The sequence below is a fragment of the Capronia coronata genome (genome assembly GCF_000585585.1).
Source record: "Capronia coronata CBS 617.96 chromosome Unknown acBCG-supercont1.3, whole genome shotgun sequence".
NCBI lineage: Eukaryota > Fungi > Ascomycota > Eurotiomycetes > Chaetothyriales > Herpotrichiellaceae > Capronia > Capronia coronata.
Genome location: NW_006912895.1, coordinates 3,152,399 through 3,176,442, shown reverse-complemented (window position 1 = coordinate 3,176,442; position 24,044 = coordinate 3,152,399). Strand labels below are relative to the sequence as shown.

The 24,044-nt window shown below is 52.2% G+C and overlaps 10 protein-coding genes across 10 annotated transcripts in view; 6 read left to right on the top strand and 4 right to left on the bottom strand.

Annotated features, from left to right (window-relative positions):
* Window positions 1-1,096: 1,096 nt before the first annotated feature.
* Window positions 1,097-1,780, bottom strand: A1O1_04453 (uncharacterized protein; the record flags this gene model as incomplete). Its single annotated transcript, XM_007725345.1, has 1 exon — window positions 1,097-1,780. The coding sequence occupies one exon, from the start codon at window positions 1,778-1,780 to the stop codon at window positions 1,097-1,099; it is 684 nt and encodes a 227-aa protein (XP_007723535.1).
* A 531-nt stretch (window positions 1,781-2,311) lies between these two features.
* Window positions 2,312-2,500, bottom strand: A1O1_04452 (uncharacterized protein; the record flags this gene model as incomplete). The annotated part of the gene is made up of 1 exon (XM_007725344.1): window positions 2,312-2,500. The coding sequence occupies one exon, from the start codon at window positions 2,498-2,500 to the stop codon at window positions 2,312-2,314; it is 189 nt and encodes a 62-aa protein (XP_007723534.1).
* Window positions 2,501-3,571: 1,071 nt separating this feature from the next.
* Window positions 3,572-4,648, top strand: A1O1_04451 (uncharacterized protein; the record flags this gene model as incomplete). The annotated part of the gene is made up of 2 exons (XM_007725343.1): window positions 3,572-3,739; window positions 3,851-4,648. 2 exons carry the CDS (start codon window positions 3,572-3,574, stop codon window positions 4,646-4,648), a joined length of 966 nt encoding a protein of 321 aa, XP_007723533.1.
* A 755-nt stretch (window positions 4,649-5,403) lies between these two features.
* Window positions 5,404-5,932, top strand: A1O1_04450 (uncharacterized protein; the record flags this gene model as incomplete). Its single annotated transcript, XM_007725342.1, has 2 exons — window positions 5,404-5,699; window positions 5,773-5,932. The coding sequence occupies 2 exons, from the start codon at window positions 5,404-5,406 to the stop codon at window positions 5,930-5,932; spliced, it is 456 nt and encodes a 151-aa protein (XP_007723532.1).
* Window positions 5,933-7,065: 1,133 nt separating this feature from the next.
* A1O1_04449 (uncharacterized protein) lies at window positions 7,066-7,383 on the bottom strand (the record flags this gene model as incomplete). The annotated part of the gene is made up of 1 exon (XM_007725341.1): window positions 7,066-7,383. The coding sequence occupies one exon, from the start codon at window positions 7,381-7,383 to the stop codon at window positions 7,066-7,068; it is 318 nt and encodes a 105-aa protein (XP_007723531.1).
* Window positions 7,384-8,645: 1,262 nt separating this feature from the next.
* A1O1_04448 (uncharacterized protein) lies at window positions 8,646-10,128 on the top strand (the record flags this gene model as incomplete). The annotated part of the gene is made up of 2 exons (XM_007725340.1): window positions 8,646-9,058; window positions 9,114-10,128. The coding sequence occupies 2 exons, from the start codon at window positions 8,646-8,648 to the stop codon at window positions 10,126-10,128; spliced, it is 1,428 nt and encodes a 475-aa protein (XP_007723530.1).
* A 464-nt stretch (window positions 10,129-10,592) lies between these two features.
* Window positions 10,593-12,254, top strand: A1O1_04447 (uncharacterized protein; the record flags this gene model as incomplete). The annotated part of the gene is made up of 3 exons (XM_007725339.1): window positions 10,593-10,689; window positions 10,738-10,971; window positions 11,017-12,254. The coding sequence occupies 3 exons, from the start codon at window positions 10,593-10,595 to the stop codon at window positions 12,252-12,254; spliced, it is 1,569 nt and encodes a 522-aa protein (XP_007723529.1).
* An 879-nt stretch (window positions 12,255-13,133) lies between these two features.
* Window positions 13,134-15,058, bottom strand: A1O1_04446 (glutathione synthase; the record flags this gene model as incomplete). Its single annotated transcript, XM_007725338.1, has 2 exons — window positions 13,134-14,595; window positions 14,757-15,058. The coding sequence occupies 2 exons, from the start codon at window positions 15,056-15,058 to the stop codon at window positions 13,134-13,136; spliced, it is 1,764 nt and encodes a 587-aa protein (XP_007723528.1).
* A 974-nt stretch (window positions 15,059-16,032) lies between these two features.
* Window positions 16,033-21,849, top strand: A1O1_04445 (uncharacterized protein; the record flags this gene model as incomplete). Its single annotated transcript, XM_007725337.1, has 1 exon — window positions 16,033-21,849. One exon carries the CDS (start codon window positions 16,033-16,035, stop codon window positions 21,847-21,849), a length of 5,817 nt encoding a protein of 1,938 aa, XP_007723527.1.
* An 825-nt stretch (window positions 21,850-22,674) lies between these two features.
* A1O1_04444 (uncharacterized protein) overlaps window positions 22,675-24,044 on the top strand; it is a gene marked incomplete at both ends in the record, with an annotated part of 2,803 nt that continues 1,433 nt past the window's right edge. Inside the window, one exon of the mRNA XM_007725336.1 lies at window positions 22,675-23,810. Coding sequence (XP_007723526.1) covers window positions 22,675-23,810 — 1,136 coding nt within the window. The remainder of the gene's footprint in view (window positions 23,811-24,044) is intronic.

The window sequence follows — 24,044 nt, the reverse complement described above, 5'->3', positions numbered from 1 at the left end:
AAAATGGGATCAACAGCAACATCTGCTGTTCCGTTATTCACTTTGTTGGGAATGATCCTCCTAATCCTGCCTTGTGCCGCCGTGATGGTCACAATCTACCGACGAAAGCGACAGCGCCGAGACCAGCCGCGGTGCTCACGAAGCAACATTTCTGGGACCAAAGACTCCAAGCAGACGGGTCCGAATTGGTCTAATTCAATCGAGATGCAGACAGTTCGGCCTCCACAACAACCACTGCCACAAACATCGATAGTACCACCCATTCAGTTTCTGCCGCGGGAGAACACCCCCAGTCAGACTCGCACACTGATGCCAACGCCACCACCGCAGGCCGCCGGTGTGGGAAGTAGCCGATTCGCACTACAGCCCGTCCCAGCACGAGAATTGAGAAAGAACAAGAAGACGGAAACGAACACGAAGTCGCAAGCGGCTCCTGCGCAGATAAACGCAACTTCAATGTCAGCAGCAGAATTGCGCAATGCGGCACACCAGGTCAACATTTCGCCCCGAATGGGGCGGCGAGTCAAAAGCCAGACCGTATCACTTGAGGATATCGCGTCCACGGTCCCGCATGCTGGGGTGGCATCGAGCAGCGAGAGTGCCGATGTAGACGGGTATCAATTGAAGCCGGGTTTAGAGATAGACCATGAAATACCGCATCAGGTGCCGAAGGGATGGATCTGAATTGGACGCCCAAGTAAGATGGAATCCACTGGTGCGTAATGGGGAATAGCGGTAAATGGACATATAATTTCATGATTGAGAAGCCAATATCTGTTCAACGCTTGAGCGCACATCTTAAATGCGTACAAAGACACGATGTGTATATATATTCCAGTCTGTATGTTCTACCTGATCAATGACTGTCATCTAATATCGCTGCTTGTCGGGCTAGGGCTTCTGAATTCCCCATCCAATCCAGCGTTTGCTATAATATATCAGGCAGGATATATATGAAGTATCTTACCATCTTACCAAGCCAGCCGAGCCCAGCCCAGGTCAAGTTCATCCATCTTACTCCAGCTAGGATATCACAGCATAGTATAGCATAGCATAGGATAGCATCTACCTAATCATGTACACTAAACACTGCAAATCATACAATATGAAACTCAGCCCGCTTCGCTCCAAAATAAGCCCATTTCGACCCCGCCTGCGCAAACGTCGTGATTCTGGCAGGCGCTGATTTCGGTCCTGGAGGCAGATGTTGATTTCGATTCCGCCCCTCGCTGGTATATAGATCGATGATCTCATGCATGCTATTTCTTTCCCTCCCTCTTTCCTTTTCCCTTTCTCTTGCTGCTCGAGGAGGACAAGGTCGACTTGGCAGAGGATGGATCTGTGGTTTTTCAAGAGCCCCTATAACAACAATACCTTTCAGATCTTCGGGGAGGGGTGGAGGATATTCTGCTTCTGCGACATCTTCTTCTTCCTCTTGTTTCGGTTGATCTGGTTCGTGGGATAGAGCCGGGTGGGTTTCTAGCAGCGCTTCACCCGGTAGAGGAGGTGGGAATTCTGCTTCTGGAGTGGGTGAGCGCTCGGGGATATCCATCGATGCTGTTGGTATGTTTGAAGCTGAGACTGTTCCCTTCTCTGTTTCTGCTGCTGCTGCTGCCGCTGTTAAAGGTAGAGTCGATTCGTTCGATTGTCCAACCATTTCCCGCCGTCGTCTGCGGGATCGTAGGTGGCTGGTGATGCCATGGTATATTGCGATCATGAATGTTATGCTGGCGACGGATACCACGGCTATGAGGATGACGAGGGCTGCTTTGGGGATCATTGAAGTGAAGAGGTCGCTGGCTTATGAGATCGAGATTGAAACTGAGGCTGGGACATGTGGCATGTGGTATGGTAGCATATAGCATATAGAATATAGTAGGTAGCATGTAGTATGTGTGTATATGTGCTGGGTGATCGAGAGAGGCTGTGTAATGGAAGAGAGACGGTCAGCGCAGGCATGGCACATGAAAGCCGATGATATTCTCGACACTTGAAGAGCTTGAAGTTCTCGATATTGGGTAGACGGGGGACAAAGAACTGCTGTGCTGTACTGTGCTGGTTAGAGTCTGAAAGTCCACGAACGACCGGTTCGGTTCAAGAATGAACAAAGAGAATGGACCGTTTCCGGAGGTCAAATGCTCGTGGGTGTAAGCATGATTTCTCCCTCTTCGGATCAACCCAAGCAGCTTGATGAGTAGTACTAGTCATATCGCCCACTGTGAGTGAGAAGAGAGGGATCTCATATGCCGCTGTCGTTTTGGAATGGTAAAGCCTGTTGTGTTAAGCCCAAAGAACCCAATGCGGGACATGGTTATTTTGTGATCGGGTTCGCAATGATGCCTCCAAAGATCTCATCCCCTTCGGCTTTCCGAGCATGTTTTCTCTTGTCACGTCGCACCTTCATGGCAAACAGGTAGACTAAGGCAATGATCAGAACGATGCTGGCGAAAATCGCAATGACAAGCCAGGCGATAGGAGACATTTGGAGGTCGGACTGCATGGTGGCGGGGCCTTTGGAATGTGTGTGTGTGTGTGTGTGTGTGTGTGTGTGTCCGGTAACAAATGTTTATATTTCAATTCCAGTTCGGATTCACAATTTCGATAAACAAATGTCAACAAGCTCGAGACTTGAGAGGTGGTAGATAGGGAGACTAGACGTCAAAGGTATACTTTCCTTCTGGGCCATAGTTTCTGAAATAGTGATATAGAGAGACTCGAGACCAAAAGGCCCTGTGGATGGATCATGGTGTCTTCCTTTGTGGCTATTTTTTGTATACAAAGCAATTGTTTCTTTGTCTAGTATCAAGACAGGCGAGAAGGACTTGTACATTGTCACTTGTGCGTTTTCGGCGACGCAGCTGATTCTGCTCAAGTGCTCGATGCAGCTTGACCGAGGACTTGGTCTCCATCCAGAGTAGTGGTGATGCCATTCTCAACCTACCTGCTAGGATGATGAAGCAGAAGACCTGGTAATTGACAGATCAGTCCATGAGCGCAGAGCTGCAGAGTCCAGTATGGCATGTTTGCTAGGAGAAGTGGAGAATTGCCAGCCACTTGGACGCCGCTCGCTGGTGAGGATACTCTCAAGTTAAGATGCTCAGCTAGTCAACGTGGGAAGAGGAACAAGCCTTGCGTCTGGAGTTGAAGAGGGCGAAGAGTGGGAGACGGCAGACAATAGATAGCAGATATATAAGAACGGTTACGGGAATGAGTTGCCGATATCCGATATCCGATATCAGGTATCTATTTAATCTAAAGATATGATCCATCCATCCAGCTAAGATAGATATAGATACGGCGGACCTGCTCTGAACGGTATACATACCGCCTTGACCAACCCGGAGTCCGCCGACCGTCTCGCCCTTATCTACTCTGTACAATCCCTATCCCTGGTGAACATGTTTGGGAACGGAGCAGATATTCTCAGTGTCTTCACGAGACATCTACTTTGCAGACCAGCAATATAGCACTCACCATCACCACCGCTTCGAAGAGTGATATCGTAGCCGGCCAGACGGATCCGAACTAGACTGAGACTCATTCGGCTGATGTACGATCCCCATCACCAACCATGACAGAGTCTATCCCTCTCGTCTCATTCGAGAACTTCCTCACCGGCGATCGAGCCGCACAGGAAGAGGTGGCCAACCAAGTGTACGAAGCCTTCTCAACCGTAGGGTTTATCTACCTCAAAGATTTCGGGATTCCGCAGTCACGGATCGAGGAGATCTTCGGATTGGTATGCGAGAGCGAGACAATCAAGAATCTCTTTCTTTGCTATTCAATGTTATAATGTTTGAAGAGTCGATCGAACCAGGACTAATGTACTAACATGAATGTATCATATCAGGCCAAGACATTTTTCGAACTCCCTCTCGCCGAGAAGCTCAAATACAAACTCCAAGACCCAAGTGTCAACCAGGGCTACACAGGCGACGGCGCCGAGGGCCACAACGACCACAAAGAAGCGTACGAACACCGCCGCTTCATCAACGCCCGGTGTCCCGACGAGTCCGAGCTGCCCGGGTTCCGACGGACTCTCGACGACTTCTACAAACAATGTCTCAGCCTGGCGATGAACGTGCTCAAATGTCTCGCCATGGTCTTGAAGCTCGGCGACGACTTTTTCACCACCATCACCACGCGCGCCGACCCGCAACTCCGCATCCTGCATTATCCGCCCCTGGAGCGAAGCGTGATCGAGTCGCAGGGCCACGCTCGAATCATGCCGCATACGGACTACGGGCTGTGTACGCTCTTGTTCCAGGACAGCACGGGTGGTCTGGAAGTCGATCCCTATCACACCGGCAAGTTCACGTCTGTTCCGCCGATTCCGGGGACCGTGTTGGTCAATATCGCCGACCTGTTGCAGCGCTTTACAAACGGTCGGGTCAAGTCGACCAGACATCGCGTCGTGAGTCCTCCAGCACATATTTTCAGGGGCGAGGTATTGCCTCCTAGGTACAGTATCCCGTTCTTTGTGCATCCGGACCCAGAGACGCTTATCGATCCCATTCTGCTGTACGATGGGGAACAGAAACTGTATGAGCCGGTCAATGCGAAGGAATATAGGGATTGGAGAACAGCGAGGAATTATCGCATGAAGGGGCCCGAGGGGAAGAACTTTGAGGTGGAAGCTAGAGGTTGATTGCTCGAAATGTCTGTGGTTAGGGTTGTCTAGGAGTGATGGGATTGATATTGGAATGTGTGTTCATGATGGAGGAGCTGCAGCCTAGCCTCGTGACGCTGCCATGAGATGCTGTGTCGAATTAGGCCTCCATCGAGAGGCTTCTGGGGTTGTTGTCCATGACGAGAGACAGGAGACCTGAGAAGAAGGGTGTTTGGGATGACATGGCGTATGATCCCGAGCGAATTGTCCTCAATGTGCCGCAATACCTAGAAACTGTCGAACTTGATGCCCTGATCTGAGTATCTAAATAATAGGCCATTTTGGTAACTTGACTTAAGCGGTACTACTCTCCCGCGCTAATGCCACTAACATCTACTTCAGCAGCACTAATCAGGGCTAATAACGGATAGCAGCTCAATAATTATCTGCTAGTACTACTAGTCAGGTCCCTACGGTTGCCTGCGTCTCCCAACCTCCTTTATCGATAGAGACCGACGTTTGAACCGCGATGGTTTGCTGTCAACCTGCTGCCATCTTCACCACCAAACCCCCAATCCATCCCCATTTCAATCCCATCCTATCCCCTCGATTTGGACACGTATCTGGTTGGGTTGTCACGTTCACTACCACCTTACCTAACCTAAGAACTCTCTGCGCCTGCGAAACATAACAACTCGTGGCTCACTGTCCTTGCGCATTCCATCCCGCATTCCACATTCCGCAAAACGCACACACCTCTCCGTCCGATTTGATCGAAAGACCCCTCCTTCAAGATGTCGACGTCCCTCTTCGTCTCCTCGCGTCGCATAGCCTCCCAGATCCCAGGCTTCACATCTCGCGCCGGGCGTGCATTCTCCACCACTCCTCAATCCCAGCTCGCGCGCATGACGCTGGTCGGCCGTCTAGGAACGGACCCGGAAATCAGCGAGACCCGGACGGGCCATGTGATCAAATACGTGGTCGGGAGCAGTTCGGGACCGAGGGATAATCGCCAGACCTCGTGGTATAGGGTGGCTGCGTTTCCGCCGGAGGGGCCGCAGAGGGAGTTTGTGATGGGGTTGAGTAAAGGGTGAGTTTGAACAAGAAGAGAGAGAAAGAAGAAAAGGGAAATTTCGGCATGCTAACTATTTTGGGTGGATTAGAACACTTGTCTACCTGGAGAGTGATGCGACGATGCGCACGTATGAGGATGCCGACGGGAAGAAGCAGACTTCGTTGAATCTGGTGCAGACGCGGTTGGAGGTGTTGAAGAGACCGCAGCCGAGAGAAGATGATGGGTCATCGGGCTTGTCGGGGGCTTAAGCGTCTCTCATACCGACGGAGTGGAATGGAATGGAGAGCAATGGCAAGTGGGGTCATCTCCTTGAGGGACTTCAGTGTTGAGTGTTCTTCGTGATCGTGATATATTCATGTGTGGGATTACTGAAAGAGAGACTTGAATTCCTCAGGTGTGGACTACTAATGGAATGCATTCATATGTACATTTATGTTCGCACTCTACTTGAGAGCGAGATGCCTCGGAGGGGATATTGTGTCGTCTTCTGAGCCTGGCAGGAGGGGAGGCTCTCGTGCGTTATCACCACTCATCACATTGACCTTAGACCACCGTTGTCTGTTGACGGACGCCTCTAAACCACTGAAATATGACAGACTACTAGTACTCCGATCTTCTTGCAGAATCTGGTTGAGCTCGTGTATTGTGACATCAATATCTTCTTGTTCCACGCGGTAGCCTTTCCTGGCCACCTCGGATCAAGTAGGTAGACACTCGGTGATACTGCGTTCTTCCTGACGGTGTGGGCGGCGTGACTTGCCAGGTAAGATAGCCCGACTTGGTAACAAGCCTTGTATCCCCTCCAGCCACGACTTGTACATTTTTGTGGCTTCCTTGCCTAGGCCAAAGAAGGCAAAAAATACAAAGCCCGTCCCAATTTGTGCCCAGCGATCGAACGTAAGCCTTCCTGAGGTTGGGACAAGAATGATCCTCTCAGACCAGCCTGGAGCATGGATGAATGACCACGAATAGTCATGGTGGTGGATGCTGATGTTCTGCACGAAACTGAGGATGGCCAACGGGCAGTAGCCGAGCAACAAAGTAAACCCCAAAGCAAAAAGGCGCAAGAACCGAGAAGCCGTGACTCCGGGGGTATTCGACAGCACAGACGACATCTCCTTTCTGTGTCTCCAGAGACGGACGATCGAGATGGCACAGTAGACACTTCCTATCACACAGAAGACCATCGGCCACAGGAAGATGAGGAAGACTGTCGGCCAGCCCAGGTCAAATGAAGGCGTGCATCCCGCCGACGTCCTGAGCCAGTATCGGGAGTTCTGCACCAGATAATGGGCGGCCATGACGAGAACAGGCAGAACTATGCACAGCAAGACCTCGACGGTGAGCCTGGATCGGCGCTGTCGGGCACTCGGGGTGACGGTCATATGTTTCGTATCGAGGATGATTGCGGTTTGGCGAAAGATGCTTGCAACAGCGCCGTCGGCCGCCACGGCAATCCCGACGTAGTTTTCACTTCGATGTCACATAGGATCTTCCCTTTCCACCAGCTGTAGCGGTCTTCCGAGGCCCATATGAGAGTATTGACAAATTTTTGGATGTTCAGGATCGTGACGCCGAGGATCAGGACCGTGGCGGCAAAGTTTCGAGCCCGGAAGTGGACAAGCAGGGGCGGGATAGACACAATGCAGGCCAACAGTGCGACGAGGGAGATGGTGATTCCAGGGGCTAGCCAATGCATGTTGCGTTTTCTGTATTGAACGTCGCGGATCTTGATATGCTGCTCCAAGGACTGATAATAGGGAGAAGCACAAAAGGGCCAGGTACAGAGAAAGCAGAACAGAACCCGTAACCAGAGAGGAGAAGAGCCTACCGACAGCATCATGTTTCGCAAGATGTGGCCCTCTGCTGGGAGACTGCGCCCAGCACGTCGTCGGTGTAGCAGCTTGTTGGGTGAAGACCATGTCTACCAGAGACATATTGCCCAAAACGGTGTTGAATAAGGACCGGTGCTAGCGAGGAACCGTGCAATATAGCAACACATACAGCATGATGCCCTCGTTCGGCCTTCATTGATTGATATAAAGCCTACCTTCAACTTTGTCCGCATAAGAGAATTGTTCATCGTTCTTCCGCTGTGACGAGGCTGTACTGGGAGCGTAGCAATGGCATGGGGAGATGAACCCTCCTGAGAAGTCGCGGACGCGTCTGGCCATGCAGCAATCTCTCTGATGTGGCCATGGCAGGTGTCAGGCTTATTAGTCTGATGGCTCTAGCAGTCAAAAGTACGTGTGTACTGTAGATTGGGCTCAACCTCAAGAGAGGAAAGGAAGAACAGACGTGACGAGCAAAAGGAGGCCAAGAAGTAGAGGCCGGTTCGGGCCGCAAAAGCCGGGGGTGTCTGACATGAGCCAAGAATATCCCGCCTTCCGCACCAATCAGCTTTGCCTCCTCCGCATTTTTGACTGACGGTGATGGTCAAGTGCAACTTCCTTGTTTGCAGCTGAGGTTCCTTCCCCTGCCATCTTCTCTTCCCCCTTCCCCCTTCCGCCTTACTTCTCTCCTTCTTCTCCCTCTCCTTTTCTGGGATGATTTCTCCAGCGATACCTGAACTACTATACTATCCACATTGATCTTTTTCTGTTCCAAGTCCACCGATCTCATTCGAAGCATTGGCAGAAGTTTGTTCATACCACCGTGGCGCTTTGGGGGCTGTTGCGTTGGCATGTCACGTCCTTGACTCATTCCTGTCCCACAGCATTTTCAAGTTCTCTGGAGCACCACTGGCGACTTACCTTCCAATTCACCATCTACTCAATCCCTTGAGGCGAGAGCATCAGGTCATCTTTTTTTTTTCGGCCTGATTTCTGGGAAATAGTGATGCAATAATGCGTCATCAACCGTCAGCCTCATTTTGACTGCTTTTCATATTGACCCTTCAACGCGACATCTGTGGGCCTTGACGAATAAGGTGCTTGGTAGCACGTTCATTTCAGCCTCATTATGGCATCGGAGAAATCCCCGTCGATCGCCCTCCCGCCACCGATCCAGACTGGTCGCCGAGTCAGTCCTTCACCACTTGGCTTGAGACAGCGCCCTTTGGGGCGAGCGTCCACCATCATAGAAGGCAATGCACAGCTCAACCGGCGGCGAAGCTCCTTTCTCTCCGAGAGTCTTTCCGAGACAAGAAAGTCTTTTCGTTCCTCCACCGACGATATATGGTTGCCGCGGCCGAAAGGGACCACTGACCTCGAGGATGAGGATGACACGTCCCATTGGCAGTCATTGCCTCTTGTTCTAGCCTTGCTTCCTGCGGCAGGTGGCTTGTTCTTCACAGATGGAAGCGCCATCATTACCGATATCACTTTACTCGGTCTGGCGGCTATCTTCATGAACTGGGCTCTCAGATCGCCATGGTAAGCTTGGCCTGTTGTTGTACCGATCTTGGAAATGAGCTGATGGAGTTTCCAGGGACTGGTATCGTGCATCTCAAAGCTCGGTCATCGCCGATCCAGTTTCTCCTACTGCGATTACCCCGATTGACGAGACTGACGAACAGCAAGATCCTTCGGCGACAGAGGGTGGTGCCGGAGACGAGGCCGCCCATGCCAAATCCAACCGCAGGGCTGCCTCTGCCGACACCTTTGACAGGGAACGGACATCCGCTCAAAGAGAACTTCGCATCCACGAGGTTTTGGCGTTGCTGTCGTGCTTCATCTTTCCGCTGATGGCTGCTTGGCTTCTTCACGCAATCCGGGCACAACTTTCACGCCCATCCGAGGGACTCGTCTCGAACTACAACCTGACCATCTTCATTCTGGTGGCGGAAATACGACCACTTTCTCATATGATCAAGATGGTACAACGGAGGACTCTGTTCTTGCAGCGACGAGTGAATGCAGAGGTTCTGCAGGAAGCAAGCCAATCAGACACCCAACAACTTCGGGACGTGGCGCATAGGTTGGAGGAATTGGAAGCTCATATCGCGGATCGCATTGCAGGGTCTGGGGAGCAGTCGACTGACCAAGCTGGTGATGTGCTGGCGGCCAAGGCATCGGCATTGGCGACATTAGATGTGAGAAAGACCATGCAGCCCGAGCTCGACGCTCTGAACCGCGCCATGCGACGATACGAGAAGAGAAGCACGATTTCGTCAGTGCAGATCGAGGCGAGGCTGGAAGACCTCGAACTCCGATTGAATGACGTCGTTGCCCTAGCTGCCGCTGCTCAGCGGAATGTCGATCGGCGGCCAGACACTTATGTTGTCACTCTTACCAACTGGGTGTGCGCAGCCATCGTCTTGCCGGTGCAGTATATGCTCTATGTGGCAAACCTGCCGGGGAGAATTGTGACTGCGGCGGTCGCCCTTCCCAAGAAGTATCTGGCCACAAGACGCAGACCCCAGACCACGAAGGGAGGCCGCCCGTCTCGGAAGGTCGCTGTGCGGCCGATCGAGCAAGAAAGAAGGCTCAAACCGATGCAGTAACACTTGAAGGGGTGTACTTCCATGTCGGCCAGGTAGCCTGACTTGGGCAGGAAAACATGGTATTGCTTGATGAGGCTTAAAATCTGAATGAGAAGGAAGGTCAAGACGATTCAACTTTCGATCCCGCGCGACCTGCTTCTTTTTTCTGCCGCACCCGCAACCATTGTTTATCGCATGTTTGGTGCGCAGCCTGCGGTGACGCGATGCTCTACCCGCCTCATTTTCCTGTGATACATCAATCCTCGCAACACGAGTTGGTCATGCGTTCAATGTAGTGGCAATACTCGAGTCTTGGAGCCCTATATCCCCTTCTTGGGCTCGCATTCTCAGTGACGCCGCTTGGCTTCATTTCAGGAAAGCTGACATATCGTTTTGCTCTTCTCGTACTCCCTTCGATTCTTGGTTGTCTTGGTGGACGAGAGGCTAAGATAGGGCAACTCCTCCATTGGAGAACTCACGCCGTCATGCCGCAAGCCCGCCTTCGCGAGGACGATGGCATAGTCGTCAACAAATGGGTCGACATCAACTATGATGCCAAAGAGGCTGCTCGGACTCTCAATGGTACGTATCCTCTTGTCTTCCTTTGCCAAACCCGACTGACGCTCACAGGTGGTACCCTACCATATTCACCCGCCCTTGTCACCTCAGACTTCCCCCACAAGCACGAATGGAGCAAAGACAACTTACCAGAGATCTTGTTCTACCTGGTCCCTCCAATCAGCCGGTTTAGCGACATGAAAGTTGAGTTGCTCGTCGAGGATGGGCAGCGTGTTCTGGGTGACCGAGGTGCTCCTCTCCGTCGCTTTGAGATCTTACCTCGTCACATCAGCGTCGACGTTGAAGGTTAGGAACTTTTGACTGCGGTTGCACCAAACCATTGACGTCTAGCAGGCTGGCTTATCGAAACCTGGCGTCGCTTGGACCCACGGATCCGATTCCACGACATCCTCGACCGCATGGTGGCTGACCCAAGCTATGGCGGTGGCATTGGTCTCGTCAAACCCAATCCCAACATTCTTCAGAATTACTGTCGTCGCGGCTGCCGCAGACTCCTGAAGTCGTGGACTGAGCATGGAAGAAGACTTGAGGCGCATCGTGCCGGCGTCGAAGCCCTCGAGAACTTGACGTCACTGAACTTCACCTACAACACTGTCCTGGACGTTTGTGAGCTCATGCCCAACCGATTGGTGAAGGTCAAGTTCACCCAGAAAGTCCCGCACGGTCAACTTCGCGTTGAAAAGCAAGAAGTCAGCTTGGCCAATTGGGAACATACCACGCTTGCATTGGACCACTTCGTCAAGGACGTCGCTCGGGGATATCATAGTCTCGTGGATGAGGCCCAACTCGCAACCTGGGAGTTGTTGTTGATGCTTCAAGAGCGGGCTCGAAAGCATGGTCTTCCGCACTGGTCTAAGCTGCCTAAGTCGTGTCTACCTGTCACCTGGTTTGACCGGACCCGTATCAAGCCTCGGCCCAATGATACTTTTGACGGCGGTTGCGACGTGTGTACCTGGCGACCCACAAGTCAGACTGATGCAGAAGCAGATGTAACCATACCTGCTACTGCTGCAACAAGGACAGTCACTCCTAAGCCTGAAGTCACCGAGCAGAACCGTGTCGCACCACCCAAGATCATGATTCGTCTCAAGCGGCGTGCACAGCCTGATGGCGATGAGGAGGGTCAGAAGGCAGCAGAGCGAGTGAAGAAGGTGAAGAAGACGACTGTGCGAGCGGCGACTCCACGAGCAGCGCGGCAGCAGTTTGAGGTCATCAACAACGTCAGTGTGAACGCAAACGCGAACGCAAATGCAAATGCAAACCCCAATTTCAACGCAACCGTGAATATGGCCACCAGACCCAACACATACTGGGTGCAGGCAGGGACTGTTCAGACTCCTCTCGGACCCCGAGGCGTGTACTATGCATACGCATACCCACAGGCGAACGCCCATGGACGCCAACAACCGCCTTACTCAGACCTGCCTGTGCATTCCTCGTCAATGTATCCTGGCTTCGACAATCTCGGTAGTATCCCTCTCTCTTTCAGCAGATCGAGCTATGGAATGTTTGACCCGGATGTCGATGACGGGCTCAACCTTACTCGACACCCTTTTCCTCAGCTGTGATTCTGCATCAGGGGGTTGACGGTCTCTTGAGTTTATGATGATTATCCATCATCAGTCATCATTGCTCAGTCTTCTTCGATCTTCGCTTTCGATCTCCGGTCGGTAGTCTTCGGTGATTGGAGGTCGGATGTTGCAGATTGCAGATTGGCCTGTGGGAATGGCCTTGAAATTCGTGATTGTCGGACGTGTCGATTTTGTTTCTGGTCAATGCATCCAGTCATGCGACGAACTCAGGATGGATTGTGTGGCAAAGAAACCTTGGCTACGAAGTTGTCGAGGTACGCAAGTGCTTGCCGGTTTTGAGATTCTTGATGAATGAGTGAGAGAGCTGTGGCTGAATGGCATAAAACAACTTTCGAGGTGTATTGCTGTATTTCTAGCTGTCCACTCCAGTTATACCTGAAGTGGCTTCGTTTCGAGATAGTGTATTCATGATCATTCAAGGTACCTACGGCACGGACCAACAAGAAGAAATTGTCTGATAAGTTTTCTGCTGGCAAGCTGTTATGTTCATACTATTGACCTTTCCCTGCGCCGAATTCTTTTCTTTGAAAGACGTTCGACCTTCTTGGACCTTCTCGATTACCTACACAGGTCATCCTGACATGGAAAGATCTAATCTCCCGGAGGGGAGGGTTCGAATGTGGGCAACTCACGACATGGGGAACGGGGTTCTTGGATCGGTTGTAAAGCTTGGTTGTAGTCTCTCTCTCCTTCTCTGGCCCTAACCCAAAAGCATCTATAGGCAAAGCTCCGATAAACAGTCCCAAGTCGAGTCGACCCCGTCAGAAACAAACAATTCCCAAACCCAAGGGGGTATAGCCTCCATCTGTCTGTATTATACTTTCCCCTTGTCTTTCTGTTTGTCATTCACTCTCTTCAAGATTCCTCATACAGAATCAAACTGTCCAACGAACTGAATCCGGCCGCGACCCCTCCCTCGTCGTTCTCCTTGCCCTTGGTGCGCAGCAAGAAACCCCCTTCGGTGTTGTGCAGGATCTTGGGTCTTTTGGAACCCGAGCCTGAGCCTGAGGCTCCGTGTATCGGCGTGTTCCTCCAGAGACAGGTGCCAAAGATGCCGAGCTCGGAAACGACGTTGCCGTGCACCACGTGGCCGTCGCTGCGGAGGACGGTGTTCTTGGCTGCTGGCGGGGGCCGGATCAGCTCCATCAGAATGTACTGCTTCCATTGGGAGCGGGGGATCGAGTTGAGGAAGGGTGGGATGTTGGTGCGGTAGATGTTGTTGCCGCCGCCTTCGCGCTGGGGCTTGAGCACGTGGTTGGCCGCGGTGGTTTCGGACAGGGCTAGACGGATGCCTTCGGACTCGATGTCTTCATGCTCGGTATCTGTCTTGGTGTCTGTGTCTGTGTCTGTGTCTGTGTCTGTGTCTGTCTTTGTCTCTGTATTTGTGTCTGGATTCGCTGAATCGGATGATTCTGGTGTAGGTGATAGAGCATATTGGGGTGCAAATGTGGATCGGAGTTTGTCTAGTGCCGCGGTCGGGTGGTCGGGGAGGAAAAACTTGAGATGGTCAGGACCGGGTGGTCGCGAGGTTAGGACTTGTTGGACCTTTTTGGAGCCGGACAGGTGCAGTAGGATGCTGGGGCATTTGATGGCGGCGCTCCGTTCGAGGTGGTGGCGCGCTGCCCATGAGGTCGGGCCGTCGTATTCCGAAGGCGCGTACAACGCGCGAAAGTAGACGACCGTCACTTCGTACTGGATCGATGGGGAAGATGGGGGCGTGTAGATCAGCGGTCGAGCTCGGTTGGTGTCGGTTCGTGGGATGGAGGTCAGTGCGAGGATTTTGCTGGTGGGCAGGCGAAAGGATGGGATCTTGTGTTCTTTGTACAGGTGCGTGGAGAGCGCGAGTTGGTCGAATATGTTCCGTTCCGTGTCCTGCACCAGGAAGAGGATGCAGGTCGGTAGCGACGGACGGGATTTGGATGACCCGTACGCCTCGTGGGCCGCCGCTAGGCCGGCGGTTAAGGTGGGCACTGCCGTGTTATGGGGAGGATGGCCGATGGATTTAATGGAGGGTAGTTTGTCGGGCGAATTGCCGAAGAGGGGGTGCCGAGGGTATGCCACGGGATGGCCTTGGGAAGGGTAAGTCGCTAGGTGGGTGTGCATTTCGGTGACAAGGGAGGCGAGGCCGCCAAAGGAGGACGAGATGGTGTTGAACTCAACCTGCTTCAGGGACGGCGGGCCTCGGCTGTCGTCTGGAGCGTCTAACATATAGTCCGAGCGGAACAGGCCCAGCGACATGTTCTGGACGTAGCCTTCCTCTTTGACGGCTAGATGGATTTTCCAGAGATTCGCTAGGAAGTCGTCCACCTCGAACAGTCTGCATGGTGAAAAGAACGTTGATGTCAGTAAAAGGGAATGTCCTCTCAGTGAGCAATTGGAGCCCGCTAAGGTTGCGGGGGATTAGGCTGAGCGGCTACAGCGACCCCGAAATTCTGGTAGTCCGGGAGCTGATAGCCACCAAACAAGAGGGTTACGTACTCTTCCATAACTCTCTCAAGCCATTCTTCGTCGCTGGCAATGGCCGCATATAACTCATTGTAAGTCTTCTGGAGACTCCGGGCCTGGTCGAAGCACGACTTGGAGAAGGGGCTGGGAAACAGAGTGACGGGCGCATTCGTGGCCAGTACATGATTCGGGTTTGCCTCTTCAGACACTATAGCGCTCGATGGTCGGACCGCCAATGCATGCTCTATCGACCAGTTCTTGACCGTCTGCACCAGGTACTCCTCCTGCTCAGGCGTCAATGGCGGGGGGTAGTTGTGGTAGATTTCGTGGACCATCTTGGTGCGCGTCCTAATGAGGATGTTCTTTGGGGCTGCATGCAAGAGACACTCTAGAGAAGAAACCTGGATTGGAGCTAAATCGGTATGCAGGGTGGTTTCTGGAGCTCGTGGTGTCCGAGTCGTTCAAGTTGAGGAGAGATACGCAAAATGAATTTGCGACGTTGAAACAGAGCAAGGACATTGGAAAGGTTGATTGCTGAGTCAGGGGGCAGCGTCACCTATCGCGGCACGTGACTGGGATTGATAAGGGTCCAAGGGTTCAAGTCTCCCACGTGCTCGGCTAGATTAGACTCCGTTCGGCAAAGCTGCCTTGTGAAACACGCGAACCACTTTACGCGCTTGCCTTAGAGCCCTGGGCGACTAAAGCAGTTAGTGTGAGATTTAGTGAATTGTAACCCTACTAACAGTTGCGAGTTACTACGACGATATGATATGATTTTGATGGGCGACTGCGTTTTCGCCGTTGAACAGTGAATTGACTGCGTTGTTCGCGTCGACGGTGCGTTTTGTTTTGTTTTGCCCTCAGTTCTAATTCACCATCATGAAAACATTCTCTCTACCACCTCGCGTTCTGTACCAGCACAGTCTTTTCAGTCATTGCCTTCTCGCAAGCTCTGATCATTGAAAACCACTGCTCGTGCACCGCCTCATGTCCCTTCCACGACGTGGGCCAGGTAGTGTCTCCTGCATTGTTTCTGTCTCGAGCGACTCTCTCTTTGCGAGCCTTTCAAGTTCTCAATCAAGTTCTCGCAGCTCTTTATTGCAATCACTGCGCCCTCACTTCAAGTTGTGACTTACTTGCCTGCGCCCCTCTTCCTGCGTCCTCCCTCCTGCGCCTCTTACCGCGCTGAAACACTGGTTCACAACCACCTCACGACACCTCTCTCTACTATCTCATGGTCAAGTCTTCTGGGGGTTTTTTGCTTCAGTTACTCCCTTGATCCTGCAACTCACAGACCACATGAGCAAGTATGGAGATGTCTACTCAGTCAGACAATGACCCTCGCAACTGGTCAATTGATCGAGTTGTCTATGAGCTTTGTCAAAATCCAACCCCAAGATGGTCTACTGCAGAGGGGCCGCAGTTCATTCCAGACCGCCACCTTCTGGAGGACACCCTGCGTCAGAACCATGTCGATGGAGACAATCTACTGGTGCTGGACATGGGCGCGCTCAAGGATGACCTTGGTGTCGCGTCATTTGGTCAGAGAAGAGCCATCATGAAGGCCGTTGAACACTTCCGCTCTTGGTCCCCAAGCTGGCAGGATCTGAAATTCAACCAAGATCGGATCGCGAAAATGCAGCAGGAGCTCGCAGCCTTCAGAGCCCAGCAGGAGGCACCCCTCCAGCAGTTCATCCAGTCGCAGTCGCGTACATCAGCTGCTCCTCTTAGTACTTTTGCAGGACCGGGGACCTTCCCTTCCGTCCAGTCTGAGCCTCTCACACCTTCATCTCTGTCTCACAGTTCTGCTGTTCAACCACGATTGGGTCCACAGAAAGGCGTTTTGATGGAGATACCTGACAGTGTCTTCCCGGCGCCTGCGCCTGTCACCACTCAGTCCTCTTTGCAACGCACTGTGCCAATGCCTTTGGATCACCCCATGGTCGATATGGGTGCCACAAGATCGGCCAGACCTAAAGAGCCCGCCACGGCCAAGGTCTTCCAACCAACTGGTGCACCTCAGAGAGGGGCCCAACAGCATGCGCTCGTCAAGGCCAAGAAGAGAATTGTACCAACATTTGTCCCACAGACAGACAAAGTCGCTGCCGTGGAAGCCGCCGGTATCACATACCTATCTCCTGCTACGGTGCCTGTGCAAGACATCTTCTTTCACAAAATCTTGACGGACTTTGGCGACATCTTCTATCGCACCCCTGTTGAGAGCTCCGACAACTTTGTCATCAGTAGCCACGCCCCTAATGGTCGGAGAAGAGATGTCGCGAAACGTATCCGACACTTTCTTCGTCAAGATGTTATTAAGCTCCCCCAGAGCAAGAATCTCATCAGACTTCCTTACAGCTCTAGTCGACTTCAAGAGTCAGTCTCCGAACAATACTTCACCATGTTCCCACAGCCTGGTGGACAGACCAGAGTGTACCGTGTGGACGACTTCCCAGAGGTCAAGAAGATCGCGGGAGAAAAGAATATCCTTCCTGGCACTATGGCATTGCTGACAGAGCACGGCTCCAATGTCAATGGGTCACCGCTCAAGGACGGCTCGGACAAGAAATCTGATTGGCACGATTTGGATTACTTGCTTGACAAATATCCCGTGGCCGGTTCAGATGAAGCACTCCCGGTCTATGGAGATTCTGGTGATGAAGGAGAGCTTGACGAAGCGACCTGGCAAGAGATCCAGGACGAGCGCAACGAAAAGGCCCGCGAGCTGTCGACCATGACTCGTGCTCAAGTCGAGGCTGTCATCGACCAGACGGTGGAAGAGATGAAGCAAGACTGGCGCAACACCAAAATGGTCAAGGCCCAACTAAAGGCGTATCGTCTCTGGATGCAGGCGGCCAAGAAGAAGAATCGTCGAGACGAGCTTGACTACATTGACCGCGAGAAAGCCCGTTTCGAGCGTATGAAGAATAAGATCAGACAGGCCGTGGCTGATGATATCTGGCGGACACCAGCTGAAGTTAAGAAACAATGCCAGAACATCGAAGTGGCAGTCTTTCAATACGAGGAATTTGAGTACTATAATCAAGTCCTCCACCAGGACTACCCCCCGCCACGTCCGAGTCCAAAGGCTCTAAAGAAGGCATGCAAGCACAAACAGCAAGCGCTGGACGATGGTGAGGAAATCATTGACTCAGAGTCAGAGCGTCTGGAAGATGATGCAGCGTTTGTGGTACAGGAATCTTCTGATGGCGGCTCGATTCGTCATGAGCCGGATCCAGATTGGAATCCTGTTATTCCCGACACCAAGAAGGACACAGACTCTCGGGCGTCGACAAGCCATACATCTTCCACTCCTATTCATGGGGCCGCAGAGGACGCAGAATCGGCAATGTTGATCGACTCTCGAGCCAGCGATGCGGATGTTGATAGCGAGACTAGTGATGACGAGATCGTCACACCTATGCGTCGCCGCAAGAGATACGATGATAACTCCAGTTCTTCCGACAATGTCGAGATCGCCCCGACAGCAACCAACGGCCTGCTCAGCCTGCCTTCACGCCCTCGGAGTAGCGACGCTGGTTCAGACAACTCCGATCTGGACCGGTTGCCCCGGCTTCCAAAGTCCAAGTTCCGGACACAGGGTCGAAGAGACACTGAACCTGTGGATCTGACCTTTTCCAGTCCTGGCCCAGGAAACGACTCTGCCACTAATGAGGTCAGCACTGGCACCGGCACGGACTTTGAGGTAAATACCCCCGAACTCAACCCTTCCACAGAGCAGACGCCAGAGAAGCCACGACTTAGAGAGTCTAGTATCATCTCGTTGTCGTCCACTGTGGATTCTATGCAGTTATCCCCTCAAGACGACTCCGGATTGCCTCATATTGAGGACATACGGGGCGTGCGGGCTACAGATTGGGCCCAGATTGAGAATCTTGCTGACCGACACCGAGCACTGGCCAAAGCTGTCTATGAACTCGACCCTGAACACGTTAGTGGGTTCTGCATGTTTGTTGACTCCCTAAAAACCCACAGCAAGCGCAGAGAGGTCATCTTCGACGGACTGCTGGCTTTCCATCGTGGGCAAAGTCGTAAAATCAAAGGAATCGAGGACAAGTGGCAAACAATGGCTCGAGTTTTTGTTCTTTTCTATGTCACATTTATCTGTGGACACCAACTCATGCACATGTTGTCAGTGTCTCCTGTGCACATCGATCGTGCATTTGAGGAGATAGGCTCCTCGTTTGATCGTTTCTACGGTCTCCTGACTAGGCTCCTTGAGAATCTCCTGCACGAATTTGACTACCTTGACAAACAACAAGGCACAAAGAGAAAGAGAGATGAAGAGAGCCTTTCTAATGCAGAGATATTGGACAATGAGATGGAAATTGAAGATATCTCCAGCGATCCACTGGGTCGTGATGGTCCTTCCTCCGCCCACAAGAAGCGGAAGCGCAAGGTGGTCGAAAGTCAACAGGCCCTCGATATGCAGCAAAGTGATCAGGCGCGAATCCAGCAACAGGAGCAACGACGCCTAGAGATGGCCAAGAGAATGACTCAAATGGCAGCGTCAGGAGACACTCGACACCCGATCAATACCACCGAGCCTTATGTCTACCTTCACTCACACATCTCCAATCGTGTCAAGCCACATCAACTGATGGGCATTCAATTCATGTGGCGGGAAATCATAGAAGACCCCAAACATCAAGGTTGTATTTTGGCACACACCATGGGCTTGGGAAAGACCATGCAGGTGATCTCTCTACTCGTCAGCATTTCGTCCTGCAGCAAGAGCAGCGACCCCAAGGTCAGAGGCCTTATTCCGGCGCAACTGCGGAAGAGCAAAACCCTCATTCTCTGCCCTGCTTCCTTGGTCGAGAATTGGCTTGACGAGCTGATGTTGTGGACCCCTGATCCCTTGTTTCTAGGTCGGATCTACAAGATGGAGTCATCAAATCCATCTGTACTTGCGGAGTGGTCTAGGCATGGCGGAGTCTTGCTGGCCAGCTACGAGAGATTCCGGAGAATGATTTCTCTGAGCGCAAAATCCAAAGAAAAGGGAGAGCACCAAGTGGTCGACGTGGAAAAGATCCTCTTGGAAGAACCCACACTGGTTGTTGCGGACGAAGCTCATAAGCTGAAGAATCCGGGCTCTACGATACACCAGTACGCCAAACGATTCAAGACGACGAGCCGCATTGCGTTGACTGGCTCGCCGCTCAACAACCATCTCGAAGAGTATTACACCATGGTGGATTGGATTGCCCCTGGTTACCTTGGGTCGATTGTGCAGTTTCGGTCCAAGTACTCGGAGCCCATCATCGAGGGCCTGTACAGCGACAGCACGCCGTTTGAGCGACGGCTGTGTCTTCGCAAACTCCATGTGCTCAAGCGAGATCTGGACCCGAAGATCAGTCGAGCTGACATCTCTGCCATTGAGAAAGACATGCCAACCAAGACGGAGTTCTTTATTACCGTGCCACTGACGATGCTGCAGCAACAGGCATATGACATCTACGTCAAGTACATGGAGGAAACTTTCCGCCTGACAAAGGGGAGGGCGCGTAATGCGAGGATGTGGGACTGGATTGCCATGTTGTCATGGCTGTGTCATCATCCGTCCTGCTTCTTCACGAAGCTCAATGAGCGCTTGGAGAAGGATGCTGCTGCCGGGCGTCACGAGGCCAATGTGGCCCTCTCTGCCTCTGCGGACGAGGGGAATGATGCCACGGCAAATCAGCAGGCCGACAATGCACCAACACCCGAGACCGTGAAAGAAGATACACAGGTCGACACTTCGGGTGTATTGGGCGAAGCTATGCAGCAAGTCCTACAACTCTTCCACGAATCCAACTATCCCGGCATTTTTGAAGAGCCTTCTTTATCTAACCGTACACTCGCAGTGCAACAGATCCTCAAAGAAGCGAGTGCCATCGGCGACAAGACATTGGTTTTCACACACAGCATTCCGACCTTGAACTACCTAGAGAGGATGTTAAAAGACATGGGCCTTCGCTTTTTCAGACTGGACGGAGGAACAGACGTGTCGACGCGCCAGGCTTCCACCAAGAAGTTCAACGAGAAGAATCAGAGTGACGCCCAAGTGTTCCTGATCTCGATGAAGGCAGGCGGCCTTGGCTTGAACCTACAAGGTGCAAACCGTGTCATCATCTTCGATTTCAGCTTCAATCCTTCCTGGGAAGAACAGGCCATTGGTAGAGCTTACCGTCTCAACCAGAAGGCGCCGGTGTTCGTTTACCGGTTCCAGGCTGGAGGTACATTCGAAGATTTACTCTTCAACAAGGCTGTCTTCAAGACCCAACTGTTTGGCCGTGTGGTGGACAAGAAGAAGCCCAAGCGCCATGCCACCAAGTCGAATGTCGACTATCTGTTTCCGGTCAAAGACGTTCCTCAACAAGATTTTTCTGACTGTCTCGGCAAAGACCCGAAAGTCCTTGACGTTGTCATTCGGCGCTTGGATTGTTTTCGCGGCATTGTCCTGACCGAGACCTTCCAGAAAGAAGACGACGAGCAGTTGAATGATGAGGAGCAGAAAGCCGCGGAAGAGGAGTTTCGAGACCAACGTCTACTGCGCGAGGACCCGGTAGCATGGGAGGCCAAAGAGGCGGAGCGTCGAAGAAAGGAACACGAGCAGCGGAGGAAGGAAATGGAGCAGCGAGTACCGGCCCAATCACAACCGACGCAAGCACTTTCAGCACCTCAAGCACCCGGGTCCGTTCCACCGGTGGCAGTCGATACCCGATCTGCCTCTTCCTCGGCTGCAGAACAGCATCACCGCCGTGTGCAGGCAAGCCACGCCCAACAACCTTGGATGACGCCCTCGCCCCATCTCTCCGGGCCTGCAGGACAGGTAAACACTTTTTCTGCTCCTCAAGCCTCGATGATGCCTCCCCCTTTCCGCCGATCCGACTTTGACACTACACCATACGGTCAACCAATGCCTCCTCCCCCTCCACCAGCACCACCTCTGCCACCACCACCGGCTGGTCACTTTCTTGCACGTCGTCAGCAAAACACCCCTCCTACAGTGCCACCGGCCGCTCCTCAGGGCAATCAGCCATTCCTTCAACCCAACACAACCCCTGCGCCTACTGCTGATGCGGCCAAGGGCGATTCTGACGTTGTGATGAACGAAGGATGAATACATAGTGGCGGACATGCTCCAGTCTCAGTTCTCATACTTGGAGACGCACCACGTGCATGGTCGTGAATGATCAAATGGCAATCGAGATCGAAGCAGGGAAGAAATCATCCAGTTGCGAGCATGGTGGGTGAGGATGTGGCAAAGACGAATGGCCGGAATGAACGACATGGAGAGAACGGAAGGTGTTTCACAGGAAATTCATGGAGATGGTGCTTTTTTTCTGTCTTTTTCTTTTTCTCCCTCTGTTTGACTGGAGGGGTCTTGTGTATGTGTTTTTCCCTGCTGTCATCAAGAGATACCCCCTTTGCGAGCATTGTTGCAGGCCGATGAGCAAGGCCGAGGTGGATCTGCAACCAGAGCTGCCGATACGTATTACGAGTTTTCGATGATTGTACGAGCAAATGAGCAAGCGAGAGCATTCGGGCCATATTGCCTGCAAATTGCAATGGATGACCATGGTTGCAGCAAATACTGAAGCCGTAGCTGTAGATAGATGAACAGCAAATGCGAAAAAATTGGTGGAACCAGTTTGATTCTTGTAGAGCATATTGAGAGATGTGTGTTGTAGTTGGGTAATTCAGCCTGATGTTGGCAGCCTTGCAGCATCAGGCAGGCCATCAACTACATGGAAATAAGTCATGAGTGGCTATATGTAGTTTTGTGTAAACCGTGGGTCGTGGAGGTGACTAATGACATTGTCAGAGTTGGGAATTCTCGAACTCTCAGATATAATACTTTATTATCATTTTTGATCTATCTTCTCATGAACGACGCGGGCGAGATTTAACAAGTTCGCGACCATTGCGACCCACTCCAGAAACAATGACACTGACACCATATATCTCTCCAAACGTGTTTCTGCATATCCCGCCATCTCTGAGTCGAAAGCGAAGAAGAACAAGAAAGAGCCAAGCTGGACCGGTCAGCCTTGACGCAGAATCGGAGGGTCTTGACCATAGCACTGGCACTGGCTCCCAGACCAGCTCTATCTCTAACTCCACCTCTACACCTATTGTTTCTACATCTTCTACAGCTGATCCGAATGGATTCAAGTCCGGAAGCGAGCGCACGACTCGGCCTATCCGGTCAAATCAGTCCAAAGATGGCCGGCCACCAAGGCAGCGACGGCAGCGTCTACAGGTGACGCTTGTGTTCTTCATCACGGGAAATCCGGGGTTGGTTTCATATTATCATCCGTTTCTATCATTGCTGGTCGAGAACTTGGGGCAGAGGAATGGGGATGCGGATGCGGATCGGATTAAGGCCAGGGGTGATTTCGTGGGTCGTGAACATGGTACGGGCCGTCGTCAGGGCCGGGATAACGAGCAGCACTTGAGTCTGAAGCAGAGCGGTGAAGAACAGCAGCGAAGCCAGAAGAGAAAAGAGACAGATGATGGAAAACAGTCTTCAGATTATGGTTGTGATACGGACCATGGTTTTGATGATCTTGATGATGATCATATCGTCGTAGTCGCGGGCTTCAGTCTCGGTGGGTTCGACGTCGATGTCAATATCGATGCCGATGCAGGTGTCCAGGACAACGTTAAGGGTAGTCCTTGGACTAAGCAGAAAAAAGGACCGATGACAGGCAGAAGTGGTGTGGAAAAGAGTGAGAATGACAGATCTGAGAACAATGGACGCTGGGGAGCTGAAGGCATGACAAGAGGGGGTTTGGGCACGGTTAGAGACGACTTTCAAGCACATGACCGAACTGACGAAGTTGGAGGGAATATGACTGACGCAGATGAGAGTGAGGATGACCATGAGGATGAGGATGAGGATACGCAGATCAGGAATCTACTGTATCCTCCTCTGCCTCGTCAGTCGGGGAACGGCGATAGACTAGCGGACGACAGGGGAAGCGATGACAACGACAACAGCGATATAGACGACGACGACAAAAACAAGCTCTACTCGCTCCGTGAGCAGATTGAACTGAGTTATGCCCGGGTTGAAAGGTTGGTCGATAAGTTGCGAGAGGAATATCTCGGGTTGTCATCGTCGACTTCGAATTCGGAATGTCGTGGCAATGAGAATAAGGAAGAAAAGCGAGGGGGAGACGTCGACACAGAAGAACATGGACAAGGACATGAACATGAACATGGACAAGAACATGGACAAGAACATGGACAAGAACATGGACAAGAACATGGACAAGAACATGGACAAGAACATGGACAAGAACATGGACA